The sequence below is a fragment of the Varanus komodoensis genome, unplaced genomic scaffold (assembly GCF_004798865.1).
Source record: "Varanus komodoensis strain SLA01 unplaced genomic scaffold, ASM479886v1 scaffold7_1, whole genome shotgun sequence".
NCBI lineage: Eukaryota > Metazoa > Chordata > Lepidosauria > Squamata > Varanidae > Varanus > Varanus komodoensis.
Window position 1 is genome coordinate 7,775,630 of NW_025336479.1, and position 16,578 is coordinate 7,792,207.

General features: G+C 50.3%; 1 protein-coding gene across 1 annotated transcript in view; it reads left to right on the plus strand.

Annotated features, from left to right (window-relative positions):
• The first annotated feature begins 5,889 nt into the window (after positions 1 to 5,889).
• LOC123035632 (heparan sulfate glucosamine 3-O-sulfotransferase 3B1-like) overlaps positions 5,890 to 16,578 on the plus strand; it is a 37,373-nt gene continuing 26,684 nt past the window's right edge. Inside the window, exon 1 of the mRNA XM_044454039.1 lies at positions 5,890 to 6,565. Coding sequence (XP_044309974.1) covers positions 6,012 to 6,565 — 554 coding nt within the window. The 5' untranslated portion in view covers positions 5,890 to 6,011. The remainder of the gene's footprint in view (positions 6,566 to 16,578) is intronic.

The following is a 16,578-nucleotide window of genomic DNA, read 5'->3' on the forward strand; positions in this document are numbered from 1 at the left end:
GAAGACCTTGGGGCACCGCGAGGAGGGAGTGAAGCTGAGCGAGAGATGGATGCGCGCTCTCGGAGACGGGCGTGGGCGGTAGCGCGGGGAGAAGAAGGAGCCGGTCGGGGATCGTTTTCTTAACTCCGGTGCGCATTGTTTTCATTTCTTTCCAAGTTTGAAATCCTGAGATTGTTCCAAAGACATTTAGAAAGGGCTAAAATGTACCGGGAGAGAGTATCTGTTCACAATTACCAGCTTTGTCAATTCAATTAGAAAGTCGCCCCTCCTCCCCCGCCCCCCCCCGCAGATTCGGTGATGCGGCCAGAAACCTCCCACCCTAAGAGAATGGGGGGGGGGGCATTTCCTTCTTCAACCTTGTGAACCCCATCACTTCTCCTACATGCAAAAATTAGAACGGAAAATTCGGATCCAAGATAACTGGAATATCTTATCCCGACTGCTTCAGCCCTCTCGAGTCTTTCTCTCCCTGCGTGTTCACACAAACAAAATCACGCCCCTTTCCACATGCTCCTTACAGTGAGAAGGAAAGAAACGGTGTATTGTTGTAGTTGCTTTTAATCAGAACTGGATGATCAGTTTCCTTCGATTCTATCCCAGATGTAATAAGAAAGGGACCGAGATCGATATTTTGCCCCGGATCCGTTCCAGGGGGAAACTGAGCCCAGTCGCGGAGGAACTTTTGATGGAGTTGGAAGAATAGGGAAGGCGAGTCGGATCTAGGCAGTTTTCACTTCGTGTGAACTAGGACGCAACCTGAACGTGTCCCAGACCTCGGCTCAGGGGAGCGGCCTTCGGTGGGCCGGCAGGTCGCAGCGTGCCTGTTGCCCCCCTGAGGCTCCGCGCCTCGCTGCAGCACTCCGTTGCCCTTGGAGTCGGTGCAGAAAGGCAGTCCTTGTTTCGATCCGAATTCTAGATCCGACTTGCGCCACGATGCTGCGTCGCAGCGCCTCTCTCTCCCCTTCCTCCCGCTCCCGCCGCGCTTCGGGCTTGCGGGGCCCGCTTTCCTTCCCCCATGCCTGAGCCGCCCAGATCCACCAACCGAAGCCGGGCGCAAACAGTGCGCTTCGATGCAAAGGATCCTGAGCGCACGAGTTCGCTTCGACTACCGGCGCTGCGCGGACAGCGCGCAAAACGGGCCGCGCAAAACGCGGCCGCCTCTCCGACCCAACCTCTCTTCGGCTGCATTTTTGTGTGTCTGCGTGTGCGCGCGGGGGGGGGGGGGGGTCTTGTTGTTACTGTGAAATACTTGGACATCACAAATCCTTGCCGCTCGCAGCCGATCCAGGTCTGCCTTGTCCCCTGTCTCACCGCAGCGCAACAGCAGCCCAGAAAGTCCGCGCAGGGCCGCTTTCCCTCCACTGGTCCACGTTTCGGTGCCTCTCTCTCTTCAAACTCCGGAAAGTTTCGGGTGCTGCGGAGCGCCAGGCTAGTCCACTCTCTGGAGAGGCGCGTCTCGATGTGAGGGCGTCCGAAACCCCCCTGGCTTCGCCCGCCAAGCAGAAGGAGCAAGCGAGAACAACACCCACCCCGCAAACCGGCAGGAGCTCATTTATGAGGAAACGTGGCAAAATCTGGGCGCCGCTGGCCGCGAGATCCTCAGCCACTGGCCTGAGTGTAATTGCCGTGGGGGCCTTTACGTGTCTCCTCGGAAGTAAACCCCAGTGCGGGTCAATGAGGTTTACTCCTAGGTAGTAATAGCATCGAAGCAGGATCCTAACCCTGTATTCCCGAAAGTGAGTTCTGATGAGTTCAACGAGGAATTGCTATCTTCCTACTATTTCCTATGTAATGCTGAATAAAGTTTTGTTTTCTTCATTCGCAAGAAGAATGCATCAACCCCCTTATTGTAACCGACAAGTGAAGATGCGAAGAACTGGGGCTTCTTGGACATGACCGAGAAAGATGGGGAAAGTAAACTCCGCTGAAACAGTTTCAGAAGATAAAGGACATCCTATTGCATCGGCACTTTGGAAAGTGTTATTTGCCGGTTTTACAAGCTCTGGAGTGGCTAACTCCGACGTGCCAGAGTAATACGCTTCACATCAAAGGGGGCCACGTATTAAAAAATTGCAAGACTCCCAGTGTTCTGATATTTCTTCCATTTCGTTCATTTCAAATTCACATATGATACTCATATATCATAGCAAGAGTAACAATACGCAGAAATTAATTTAATCTATAGTTCCCTGCAGACCCTCTTCCTTGTTAACGGGGTCTTCAGTTTTAGACATATACAGGAGCGAATCCGTTTAGAATTCGGTGTCCTTTGCTTCCGAGTCATGATGGATTGATTCCTACTTCGATCCACTTCTCCGATCCACTTGTTCTGAATCGACTTGCACTGGAGGATCGGGACCTTCGTGTTTCAGTTCAGGACCAACAGTGAAATCCTATTCATGTCTACTCGTGAGTTAGCCCTGTTAAGTTCAGTGGGGTGTATTCTAAAAGTGCGTGGATGGGAGTCCCGGTCCAGCATTCGAAACCTGGGGACTTGGCATTCAAGCAGAAAGAAGCAAACCCTTGGAAACACCTTACCTGAAGGAAACATCGGAATCTGTACCCAGCAGGAAGTTGTGGGAATGCGCTTTCAGACGACATGGGCACAGTTATTTTTCAGACCCATGTTAGAAAAGTATACATTTGATTTACTGGTGGCTCGTTTTAGTGTTCAATCAGAAATCGGGTACACCTGTACACCAATAAGAGAGATGGGGTTTCCCTTTATTTTACTCTATCTTGTTAAGGGAAACAACACGTTGCTTTTATGCACGTGTATAACTCAAGTCACGGGAGACTGTCCATGTAATTTCTCTCCTGCATTCTAGCAAACCGGAGCAGGTTGGGTGTACGGCGCAAAGGGAGTGAGAGAGACTCCGAGGCGTTTGGTGCGCGCCTTGAGTGCGCGGGGCCGGGGGGAAGCAGGTACACTCGCGTTCTTACGCTCTTTCCCACATACATGTGCCCGATGATTTCAGTTGGATTTTACCTCTATATACCTGACCTTAAGCTTGCAGCTCTAAGTAGCGTCACGTGGGAAAATATTCCGAGAAGCGTGAATTGAGACGCCACCAGTGTCATCTCCGCCTCCTTCGGAGGTGGGATCGTGACCCACGCAGAGCTAGGAGATCCTTGGTTTTGCGATCCGGATTCCCAGGCAAGCCTCACGGCGCGCTCCTCTTTCCCTGCCTCGGAGGACCTTGCGCGCCAAGAAGGGCTCCGTTCCCTCCGGGGAGGGATCTTCCCTTCCTCCCGCAGGATGCCAGGCAGAGCCGCCCTCTCTGAGGAGCCGCCGGGGATGCGACACGGCTGCGTGCGGTGCAGCGGGAGCCGCAGCAAGAAGAGACGCTCGGAGCGCCCGCTCCTCCCCGAAGCCAGCGCCAGGAGCCCGGGCGGGAGCCGACGGTGCGGCAGGGCCCCTCTCTGCATCGGGGCCGCTTCACTCCCTCCGCTCGGAGCAGGACGTCGGGACCCCCGAGGGCCCGGCGGAGCAGCAGCTCTGCCCTGGGTGCACAAGCCCGCCTCTCCCTCTCCCTGCCCATGTGGGCAGGAACGACCCCGTGGGGGGGGGGGGGCGGCGGGGAATGAACGAGGGGCAAACGGAGGAAGGAGGAACGAAGGAAGTGGCGCTGCCCTTCCCGAGCATCCCACCCGATGCTCTCCGGTGGAAGCAGCTCTGAATCTGGAGAGGGAAGGGAAAGGGCCTTCTCACGGTAAAGTAAGAAGGGGCCGAGAGGGCTGCAGGGTTTCTTGGGGAAACGTCTCTTTGAGCCATCTATCCGAAGGGCGGAAAGAAGACCCATTCCCATAGATGGGACAGGCTTTCAGGACTGGAATGGGCTTTAATTCTAGCCGTGCAAACTTGCGTCCACTGACCTGGGAATAAACCCGTTCAATTCAATGGGACTTACTTTTGAGTAGTCAAACATAAAACATTGTGCTGCTTGGCTTTAAGTTGTCTCATACTCTGGGCTCATTACTTCGTAATTGTCTTCATCTTCTAGCAGAAAGGCTTTGAACGGATTTCAAATGGCGCTTTGATCTCTATGTTAGCAAGAACACCCTATTTGCCAGTCAGCAGCAGCAGCAGCAGCAACTACTACTACTACTACTACTACTACTACTACTACTACTACTACTACTATTATTATTGGCTCTGCTGTAAAAAAGGACAAGCTGAAACAGGAAGCTTCGAAGTGATTCGAGAGATGAGGCACGGAGAGGGCCTGTGGAGCGACGGGGAGGGGGAGGGCCTGATCCTCGACAGAGGAGGTCTCCGTTTCTGAGCGGCGGTATGTCTACAGGGTGCGGGGAGCCGGAGCTGCGGATTGCGGGAGGCGAAGAGGCGTTGCGGTTTGGAGGCGTGACAGGGCGAGGCGGAGCAAGAGCCTGGTAGCCACGTGGTAGAAATCAACGCCCGGGAAGCTTTGAGCAAATCAGACGAACGCATGCCCTGCCACGCTGCCACGTCTCCAGTGTTAGCCCTGCCTAAAGCAGACCCGCTAATATGAACTAAGCTTGCATCACGGCCACTTTACGCGTATTCGCTACATGTGAATTGATTGATTTTTTTAGATTTATTTCCCGCCTTTTTCATACAAAGAACTCAAAGGGGCTTGCATCATTCTCCTCCTCTTCCTATCTAATCCCTACAACAACATCCCTGTGAGGTAGGTTGGGCTGAGCATCTGCATTGGCCTAAAGTCACCCAATTGGCTGCAGGGCGGAGTGCGGGCTAGAACCTGGATTGCCTGAGTCCCAGTCCTACACTCTTACACTGGCTCTCCCATGTATATACTTATAAATACACACACAGACGTAAGTAGGTCCAACGTTGGATTCGACCCAATGGAACCACCCCCATAAGAGCACAATTGCGCGCCCAAGTTGAGATCAGGAGCGGTGGTGCAGCCCACTCGTGCCGCGGGTTCGAACTCCGGCCTTTCCAGGTAGGGCTGGCAAAGCCCACGTCTGCAAGCCCGGAAGGCCACCAGTGCCGCCAGCACAGAGCGGCAGGAATGCCCACGAGCGCGACTCCTTCCAAGGCGGCCTCCCGAGTCCCCACGCCTCAGATTCCCTTTCACCAGTGCCTTGTCCAGTGAAGGGAATGCCAGCACTCGCCGTGAGCACTCGGAAGCCCGGCGGTGGAGAGCAGGGAGGTCACGCGGGGCAGATGTGCGCTCCCAGCTCCCAAACCTGCCCCACTGCGCGCGGCATTCAGTCCCACTAAGTTCCCTGGCATTTCCCGCCACCAAGCGCCCTGCTTCCAGCTACGAGGGGATTCGAGCGGGAGCGGCGGGCACGGGCCAGAAACCTCTTCTCCCAGCCCGCGCCTTTGGGTTCACTGGAGCAAACGCTGCGCCGCGGCGCTGGTCCACGTGGCCCCGTCAAGTCCCAGAGCCTGCGGCTGTCATGCGCCTCCCCGGGCGGGCCCACGAGCAAGCCCTGCCCGGCCACCTTGGCTTTCCTCGCCCAGGACAGAACCCGGCAGGGTCGCCAGCGCTGGAATGGGGCTCTTCGCAGCGCGGATGGGAAAGCGAGCTCGGCGGAGAGGCCGCCGCCGCCGCTGCCGCCGCACATCTCCAAACGCCTGCCGGCCTCGTCTGTCTATAACCTTTTCACCGCCCCCGGCTCTTTAACGGCTCATTAGCCAATAAGAATGGCTAATCGCCTCCCGCAGTTCCTCGCTCCCCGCCCTCCAGGGGAGAACTGGCCCGCCATTGGCTGCCTTTGATCAACAAAAGGGGGGCTAATTACCATGCGGCGGGCGCCTCTTATAGGCTCGGAGGGGTGCCAGTCAGGCGCGCCTGTTCTCCGCCCTCCGGTGCTCCAGCCTGGCAGGCAAAGGCGCGCCGGGGCGGTCGCCACTCGCTGGCTTGATCGCGGGGAGGGAGCAGGCGAGCGGGCGGGCGATGCCGCGCTGTTGAGCCGCTGCTGCCGCCCTTGCCGAGTCGCGCCGGCTGGGCCCCGTGAGCCATGGTGCCGGGGCTCCCGCCCGCGGGCTGCCGCCTATGGGCCAGCTGCGCCTGATCGGCTGCCGTCTCCCCGATGCCCCCGGCGCCCCTGCCTCGCCGCCGCCGCTGCTCCTCCCGCCGGGGCGAAGGAGGCTGCTGCTGCTGCTGCTGCTGCTGCTCTTCACTATGCTCGCCTTGTGGCTCTGCATGGTGTACTCGTGCGCCGCCGGGTCGTGCGCCGCCGCCACGCCGGGGCTGCTGCTCCTGGGCTCCTCGGCCCCCGCCCGGCGCGCGCACAGCCCCGCGGCCCCCAAGTTGCTGCTGCTGCGGCCGCCGACCTCCAAGGGCCAGCTGAGCCTGGATCCGGACACCGACGAGGACGACGAGGACGACGGCGGCGACGGGGCGGCCCCGGACTCCCCCAGCCCCATTTCCAGCTTCCTGAACGGCGCCGGCACCAAGCGGCTGCCCCAGGCGGTGATCATCGGCGTAAAGAAGGGCGGCACCCGGGCGCTGCTCGAGTTCTTGCGGGTCCACCCGGACGTGCGGGCGGTGGGCGCCGAGCCCCACTTCTTCGATCGCAATTACGAGCGGGGACTAACCTGGTACAGGTACGCCTGGCCTGGGAGGGCTGGTGGGCCGGCGCGTTAGCTTCGCGGGGAGGCGAGTTAAACTGCAAGAGGAAGGAGAGCGGCCGTTGCCTCCCGGGGCTTCCTACGAGGTGGGGAAGACCAGGCGGGGGTCGGCGGCGAATTAACGAAAGATCCCCCTTTCACGGGCCTTCTGAGAGCCTGGGTAGCATGGCCGAGATAGTGAGCCTGGCCTGTCCACTTCTCTCTGTCCAGCCCGCCTATCCTTCCAAAGTTGGGGCTTAGAAATCGCCTCTCACCCCCGCCCCTCCGCCACACGCACTCGTCCCCTCCCGCGCACACAACCCCCAGGATGTCGGTGAGTAGGGCTTCACCGACCGAGCCCCGCTAAAGGGCCCTCGGTTGCGCTCGTCAGTTACATGTGTGCACCGCTGCTAAATGCCACCTGGACTGTCTAGGTAACGGACTGAGGCTTCACTTGTCAGAGTTTCCCTGTGCTTGGGGCCGCTTTCTTTTCTTTTCTCTTCTCTGCCTACGCTTCTCGCCTCGAAGTGAGGGATGCCCGTCGAACAAGGCTCGAGTCCCTTACGGAAGGGGAAGCGAACAGGAGCGCAGGCGCTTGGCCGGAGGACGGAGGGCACTCAGGCATTCCCTGTCCCGTTTCAAGACGAAGCTGCCCCTGCCCTCACGCACGCAATCCTGAAGTCACCATCGGGGATCCTCTTCCGAGCGGGGACGCTTCGGACCGCCGGGCATCAAGTGCCCGCTCCCCTAATGGTCTATGGGGTGACTCTCGGCTGCCCAGATCAATTCCTCGGGGTTGGGGGGAGATCCCGCTTCAGAAAGGCAGCCCCGTCCCGTCCCAACTCACAGGCCAGCCGTGCAGATGGCCGAAGACTTGCTCCCCAGCTCCCTTCCCCTTATGCACGCAGTCCGATGCAAACGCTGGTGGTCTGCTCCGGCCTTGCTCGGACTCGGCTCCAGCGCGCCCGGGCGAGTGGCGCCCGGCTGCGCGGGGAGCCAGAGAGCTCTGTTGGGCGCGCGGGAGCGGTGCAGGTCTCGGCTGGCCCGTTCGGAACTGGGGAAGCGCGGCGCGCTGCTGCTGCGGCTGTCGTCTCTCGTCTCTCGAGCAGGGCTGAAGTGAACGCTGGGATTGCAAGAGGAGAGCGGCCTCCGCAGTAAGCGTCGGGACGCTCGCAGGAGCCGCTTGCGCCCGGCCTCCTAGCCGTGCAGTGGCCGGCGCGTCCCTGGGCCGGGCTCTGGCCCGCGCGCGCGGTTCAGTGCGGGGCGCCCTTGGCCCTTGCGGCCGCGCGCCTTTCTCGCCCTGCCCTTCGCTTGCGGCGTGGCTTTCGGGGTCCCCTTTTGTCTAAGGCTTCTAAACCGTGATGAGAAGTGGCGACGTCAGAACGGGGCCCGAAGTAGGCCGAATCGCTTCCGCGTGAGCGTGAGAGCGGGCCCGCGTTCCCTGGGCGCGGGGGCCGCGCTGCTGCTGCTGCGCGGGGTAACGGTCCGGGGCAGGCGCGACTGGGTGGACTGCGCTATGAAGAGGCTTCGACGGCAGGTGACAGTCTCCCCCGTCGGATGTCGGGAGAGCGAAACGGGAGCGATGCTCCCCGGTAAGTGTGAGGCTGCTCTTTGCAGCACTCTGCGCCGGATGTGGAACCTCAGGTGGAGAGAAGCCGTTCCTCGCAGTGGCGGGCTGGAAAAAAGGGAATCCTGCACCCAGGCTTGCAGTGCAGAGAGGGTTTTTCTTTTTGCCTTGGGAAGGCGTCCAAAGTAGGCAGAAACTGTCGATCTGTGAAGAGGCCCGACCGAGATCTTGTGTAGGGCGCCCTAAAGGAAGTATTCAACATGTGTCCGTAGATTGGAAAAAATAGGCAGCCTGCTGTCACTATCCACTTGGATTTGTGCAGTGGCCATGTCTTAAGGCTCTCTTATCTGCTGTGTTAAAAATAATTTAATTTTGCATTCCTTGCCCCTTGGTCAGTCGTGCAGCTCCCTAGCCTTCCTCAGTGGAAGGTGGCCCTTTTAGTAATATTATTTATTAATTTTGTTAATGTACCTACTGTAGCTGAAACTTTCTGGGTAGTTTACAACAAGTGTGTAGTGCAAAATGGATGGAGAGCTTATCTAAACACACCGAAGCAACCAACCTGAACCCGTGTTGCATTAGATGCTCAGAAGAGCTCCTGCTTTGAAGCCTACAGCTCTGAATTAGTGGATGAAAACAACTCGAAAGAAGGAAACATTTTGCTAAGAGCAAACCAGCAACAGCATTGGCTTTTACAAAGCTGGCAAGTTATATCTAGGAATCACAGTATTTCTTCGAAGGAAGAAGAAAATCTCAGTTTTTTATTTAAGGCAGGATTGTTGTTTAAAGTAAAATTAAAACTAAATGATACAAAACACACTAAAGTGAAATCACTGCATTTTGCCCATTGCAGTCAAATTTCAGCTGTGGCAAAACAGGCACAACTGCTTTTGTAACGGAGGATCGAGCCCATTATTCATAGATCTATGCAGCCTCCTAAGCCCACTAGCAGCCTTCTTGGCCCCTTTCTCCTCAGCTCTTTTGTCAATCCCACAATTCTGGTGCTACAAGCACAGTGCTATTTTTATTTAGCTCTTGTTTAGCTTTTGTTCTGATCTTGCAGAGCCAGGATCTCAGACTGTCCTCCTGGACAAGACGCTTTTTCAAAGATCCTCCCCAAAGTGCAACTTGTAGCTAATGAGCAGAGCTGTCAGAGAGATGGGAACCATGACATATGGCTTAAGGCTGAACTAGAGGAAGTTTCCAACTCGCTTCAGAGATGGGGGTGGGCAGAGATGACAAGTCCCATTTAAACTCTCAGTGCTGCTGCTTAAGTGGTCTGACCATCAGTGATAAATCCGTCTGACATGTCTCTTGCTCTCATATGCCTTCATAAGCATAATATCTAGGAAGCCAGATGTTGAAGCAGGCAGCAGGATGTGCGGTTTTCATAAGCCAGGCAGCTAAAAAGTGTTAATGTGATGAAGTTGTGTGTGTAGGGGAGAGTGCTGTCTACATTGGGTTTTACCATTCTCCAGTTACTTCACAACCCTCCTAAAGGAACTGAATTAATTCCTATTGATGTGCTGATTAAGTCCCACTGAAGTCCAGCTTCATAGAGCTTCTCAAAGGTGCACTGTTGCATCTTGCATGGCTGTGGAATAGGCTGTTGAGCTGATTTTCATATCCTTGCCGTGATTGACTGAGAATGTCACAGATTTTCCAGAGCTAACTGTGGTATAATTCAGTGTCATTTCTGTGGAAACATGCATATTGCGCAAACTGAAAAGTTTGCAGTTTGTGTGGATACGAAGGATATGGAATAGCTGCAGCTGGTGGAAGTCCAGTGGAAAAGATGCCCCTGGCTGGAAAGTGGCAAAACAGGGACCGGAGCAGGGAAGACTGCTGGAAGGTCATTTTGGCATTTTTGAGGCAGTAAGGGGTTATGTGCAGGCAGTTCACTCCTCAGGCTCCCCATGTATCATGCATACTTCCTGTCTGGTATTGTTCCAGTAGAATACTGTTGCGTGTCCTTATAATGAACATTTAACTCCCTTTTTCTCCCTCCCCAGCCAACTGAGTTCCTTGAGAGAGGCGAAATTCAGCATGTCTCTTTCAAAGAGAAATTTCTGTGCCCAGAAGCACTGTCAACCAAGGGAGGATTATATACAGTACCCAGACTGAATTGATGCTATGCTAATGGCAGCTGGAACAATGTTGCCCATAAACAAAAGATAAAATGTGCTGAAATGTATTTTTGGGTGCGTATTTTAATCATGGGTTTACGTGGTAGAATTGCAGCAGTTCCCTAATTAAGAGCCAACTAGTCAGTTGAGTCAATCTGCTGCTGCTTTAAATGGGGAATAACTTATATGGAAGAGAAAATAATTGCCTGGCTATGCAAACAAATTATTTCTTTAGGCATATACTAAGTATATGCAAACTTTTAAAAAGTAAGCTGGCGAAGTCAGGGACTAGGATTTGTGAGCACAGCCATGATACATAAGTGGCATATAGAAAAATGGAGAGCTCTGAAACTAACAAGAGATCCTGATGTGCAGATCAATGATTCTGGTCTTAAAATGTTTGATTTCAACCCTTGCGATCAATTACATGTGTATTCTAATTGCAGTCTGCACCCCTGCACCATGAAAGGCCAGGAAAGGGCATTCAGTCAATAGCATAATCTACTGCTGTAAACAAGACTTTGTCAAAGTTTTATCCCCTCCCCTCAATGAATGAGCACTGGGAGTAAAAGTCTGAATGAACGGAAGGAACACTGACGTCCTACAATGTCTGTTCAAAAGTAAGTCCCCTTGGGGTCTTACTAGGCTGCAGTTGCAGTGTATACGAATGCAGCCTGAAGTTTCATTGAACAATCTCATTACTAAAAACTGGAATAATTTTGCCAATCTACACTGAATGCTGTTTAGTTTTTTCTCTGCAATGTCAGAGCAGTTTCAGAACTTGCTTTATCTAATGTGTTGGAATGTGTACCTTCATAGAACCAGAATGTTTCACTGTTAGTAAAAACTTCAATGTACTGGTAAAAACTTAAGAATTGTATTCTGACTCTAAATGGCTGCTGCTTAAAAAATAAATAAAACTAGGCTGATAATAAAACACATTTTATAAGACACCCATCCTGTCTTTCTGTGTTCGTAGATGGATTTTCCTCCAAACTAAGCACTGTAGTAGTAATGATATTATCTTTATTGTTATATTGCATGTATACTCCACTTTTCTCTCTTGCAAGGAACCAAAAGCAGCTTACAAGGTTCTCCTCCTCTTTATTTTATAGAAAATGTATGTGGCCATTGAAATGGGAGAAGAGTTGAAACTTTTAGGTTCTGCTAAATATCTAAAACATTCTATTCATTAAATCTATTCATAATCAATTCTGTTTTGAGTTATTCTTTAGAATCAGGACACCAGTTTAGAACATTATATTTTATCAAAGGCCTGACTGTGAAAGAAAGGAGTGGGGGTGATAATCACCTAAACCCACCACTGCAATATGGGCTAGTTCTTGCTAATTCTGTTGACATACCGAAACATTTCGTTTCAATAAGAGTTTCTGTTGCAAGAAGGACTGCCTGACATTAATACAGTTTGAAAATAATCATCACAGACATGAATCTAACTTTGTTTATAATTATAATTCATTTTATTGCATTTGTTACCTTTATTCAAACAATTTCTGAATTATAAGGCACAACAAAAATTCTGCAGGAAATATTGCTTTGGGTTGAAAATTGACCAGACAGAGGGGGTGTGTGTTGCTTAGTTAACAATCCCACATCAAGCAACACATTTTACTAGCCTCTAGAAGAACTAACATTTGAGAAAAATTGTCCCAAGATTTTCTATTCAGGTTGATTGTAAAGTTTCTATTTTTTCTGATTTTTATTGATTCTGAATTAGCTAGAGCTTTTGAGGAAAGTTGTTATAAATAACCAGTATTTGTTCTGAATGCAGGGTCGCAACAGATGTTTGTGTGTGTGTGTGAGAGAGAGAGTGAGAGAGTGATGAATTCGAGCTTCTTTAACCATCAGCTTTTCTGTGAATATGCTTGCGATCCAAACATCAGCAACATTTCTTCTTTTGCTTAAACAAAACTGAACCATAGTCAAAACAAACAATTTTAGTTGAGCCTAGGTAAAATGAGACTTCTATTTCCCAGAACAGAGAAGATAGTGAAGGAGTTCAAAATTTGCAGTGTTAGAAGTTCCATTTGCTGCCGCAGAGTACATTAAAAATGGGAGCCTGCAGACTGCTAACTAAAGAACTGTCATGGTTTTGTTAGCAAAATGATGTTAAAGCATCTTGAGAGTTCTGCATTAAATTAGCTGGCCAAACTAGACTGTAAAATGGTTAATGAATCCTTCCTCTCTAAAGGATGGGAAAACAACTAATTACAAATAGGATTCGTAGTTCCAGTAAGTGGAAAAAGTCAATATTTAAAGGAGTGCTTTGCTTTGGGAATGGGACGGCTCGCAGTAGCTCAACCACACTTATATATATTAACGATGATTCACTCCAATAAAATGCTTCTTTCTAATTAATGTATCTATTATAGTCTAAGGTCATTTCAGCAAACATGTGAGTAGTTTTCTTTTTGCAGAAAATAATTCTGGAAACTAGCAATTTCCTGATTATACATTTGGGGCCCCAAAAGGCATTAGTTCAAAGATTAGCATGAAGTGGAAAATCTATTGTGTATGATTTCAGAACACTGAGTAACATATTAAGGCCTGTGGAATTCTGGAACATCTTGGCATGAAGCTCTTGCACCACAATCCCAAGTGTGTTTTCTCAGACTTAAATCTTTTGGGATTTAGGCTGCAATCCTGTTCGCATGTTCGTGGGAGTAGGCTGCACTGGACCCCCGAGTACATATGGGATTGCACTGTCCAGTTCCTGTGTTGAGATCATGGCCTTGCAGCACAATTTCTGTGCTGCTGTACTCAGAAATAAGTCCCGTGGTGTTAACCAGGGACTAAGTCAGCATAAGTATACTTCAGTTAGCACCCCTTATGTACCAAAAACCGGGCAGATGGATCCAACAGCCTAGTTAAGTTAGAAACCAGCTCACACACACTGAATTGAACTAGGTACGTGCATTTGGTTCTAAGTCTGATCTAGACTCAAACTTGCCTGTGAGCACTACTGCTCCCCTTTTGAATACTTGGCATCAAAAAGCATTCTGGTTCTTTGGCAGCTTTTAAAGCTCGCTTACTGCTGAAAGTTGGAAACAAGATTATACCCCTTCTAGCTGTATCTGTATGGTAAAGCTAGGGTTTGGCACTCAAAGTAATTTCTGTTCAAGGGAGACATTTCAGCGCTTTGCACACATTCGTTGGATGACCAGGTCTGCCAGTTGCCCCCAAAATTAGTCCAAATCAGTTAACTGATTAATTGCTGCCTCTCCCTTTATTTTTCATATGCAATACAAAACTATCAAAGTGAAAGGAATGACAAATATGGAGCCAACTAGGATGAATATTCAACAGTTTGTAAAATAAAATCTTATGTCCCATATTTTTTAAAAATCATTATCTTCTGGTGTGGGCAATAAGCCTATCCTAATATTCCTGCCCTGGAGAGAGCAAACAACAACAACAACAAACTGAAAACATGCACTAAAAACACACGCGAGCGCGTATGGAGGGATTTGTCTGCAGATTTTTTTTTTCAATAGTGAGAATAATATTTTCCCCAGTGAATAATGCATAATTGGAAAGGAGTTCTTGTATCTTAGCAAACTTCAGTTTGCAGGGGTAAAGCTGGATTCCAGCAAATCTGTCAGCTGCAATCACACTCCTCCAAAATGGCAGTCTGATATAGCTGAAGTGAAGATCTATGGAAAGTAATTTTTAACCTACTCTTTCTGTTTAGCGGCTTTTAGTGGAAATGTTTCACCAGGATGGAAAGGAAACTAGATCCAGCTATTAATGCTAAATAGCTACAAGCAGTGCAGTTCATGGTATTTTTCCTCTTTGGCGGCTCCTCCAGAATTGCTGTGCACAAAAGCCAAGTGGAAGAAAATGGCCCTTTTTTGCAGCCCAGCTTAAAGGATGCTATCACTTGTTTACAGCCTTCAGAAACGTTTTCCTGGAGTGTTAAAATACTTTCCATTTTGACTGTTCTCACTGTTACTCTGTTTTCATTTGGGGCCCGTGATATTGGCAAATGGGCAAATGATTTTGCAGACCATGTGTATGATCTGCTAACTTCTTAAATTTGTGAACACAAGTTAGTTCAGTGGGAAAAAGTTCACATGCAGCTCTACATGGCTCCGCACATGATAGTGTATAATACACTATTTTCTTCACTAGAGTTCTTGCACTGGACTCTTGTCACTGCACGCATAGCTTCTAAGTTGCGACCCTTGGTGCTCTCCTTAGTGCTTGCTAATTGCAGTTCTGGAAGATTGCATTTCTGCTGCTAATTGCAGCAGAAATGGGTGGCTGCACCAGCGTCGTCCACCACGCTGAGGCCTGAATCTCCACGAGTGAAAAAGACGAGGTCTCCTGAGAACTGCCAAATGGCAAAACAATAAGTGGCATAATGTATTCTGGCAGTCTTGGTCAAATGTTAGATGCTGTTTTGCAGTAACTGGAATTGATCCTGTCTGCCTTCAAACCATCCTTGTTGTAATAAATTGTCCATATGGCTCCTGCGTTAATCAACACATATGTGGGTGAGAATGGAACGAGCTCATTGTTCTCCACTTCAAATGGCCTGCGGTGGTGGTGTCCCCTGTGGCTTAGAAATACCTGGTGTACTAAACTAGTCCACTCGGTAAGAGTGAAATTCCTGAGTGGGAGGTAAGCATTCATTTGGGATGGGGAGGACTACCCCCTTCGCCCCGCTTCCTAATGTGTACGGCTTTTGCAGCTAGGACTGGGATTCTCGGCACGTTAGGACCAATTCGTCTTCTTTCCCAGCCCCCCAGATTTGGGTAGGGTACTTCCTATTTTCACACTTCTGATGGCACGGACAGAAGTTTGTTTCCTGGGAGTTTTGTGCAGGCTTCTCTTTCCATACTTCAAGCTTATGGCTTGTAAGCTCAGCCAGTAGGTTGAGCTAAGGGCTCTTTTAGCTGTATATGCACTCATTTCCCCTGGATTTATGGATGCTGACGAGGTTAACTCTGAAGCCTCTCTCTGTTTTGAATGTATTGGGTTAAAATGACTAAGGAATCAGATTGATAAGATGCTAGCATGGCTCACCATAGATAACCCCCTTGAAATCTGGCAATATGAACTCCTGGACTTCCTCTGGGTTTGATGCTTGGATAACATATGGGTCCATGAGCGATTGAAGTGCCGTATACATATCCTGAGTTGTACTTGGAAGGAAAGAAAGCGCTAAGAGGGAACTACAGCAAGTAATGGAGAATTTTTGATAAACCCCCATGTTTCAAAAAAGCTGCTTTCAAAAAAGAGGAAAAAAAGCCAGTCTTAATTCTGTGTTGTTGCTTTTAATGATATAGTAAAATAACAAACTCTGCATTAACATTCCAAACTTTGTCCAACTCTGTTGCCCCAAACAAACCGTAGAGCAAAGTTTTGTATCTGATTTCATGCTACATCAGCTTCAGGGGCTCTTCACTTCTACTTCAGAATATACTTAAGGCCTCTTGAATGAAAACTCTCTTTGGACACAAGAGCCGAACACAATTCAAGATGGGGGTCTCCCTTTCCCTTTTTCCTTGGCTCTGCAAGGCATAGAATGCCTTACAGTTTGATTTTCCAGCAGGCCCCAAATCACAATGTCTTCAGCGCAGCATGAAGTTATGAAGAAAATGGCCCCCAAAGGAGGGACGGGCTCTTGTGATCCATCAGCAAGGCCCTTGTGTTTCTGTGGGAGGCTCGTTCAGACTGCAGCAGGAGCATTGAGTTGTTCAAACAGATGGCAAAGATTATTCGTGTTGCTGAGATTTCATTGCACTACTGTTTCAAGCATGTCTCCTGATACGGCACAAGTGATGCGTTCTTCCCAGCACGCCACTGATGGGAGCTGCTTTGTCTTCCCTGATCAGGTTTCACAGCCTCACCTGTTGAGTTGTTGATTTCCCCCACCCCCAAGTTGATCATGCGCTGGAGCGGGCATGTGTGGTTGGCGAATCCACCCACAAGTCTGTGTCGTGGTGGCCTTTGTGGCAGTTGGAGGAATTCAGAATTGCTGAGGAGTGTAAAAGAATTACTGTGAGAACTGTGAGACTTAGTGTGCATAATGCTGAAGCTCAAGAGTTCCTTGAGTCTGCCTTTTCCGAAGCCCAACTCTTAAAAGGAGAAACAATCATTACCATTTGGCCGACTCAGAAAGGGAAGTGACTGTCTCCTTGGGACCTTTCCAGTGGCTCTGCTGAGCAAATCTGGCCGTGTATGTTATGTACAGTTTGAAAACATGTTCTCAAGTACACGCAACTGTGTTCAAGAAATGTTCCTTAGTGCCTTCAGCTTCCTCAGCGGTTCAAATGTTATGGAGTCCTCCA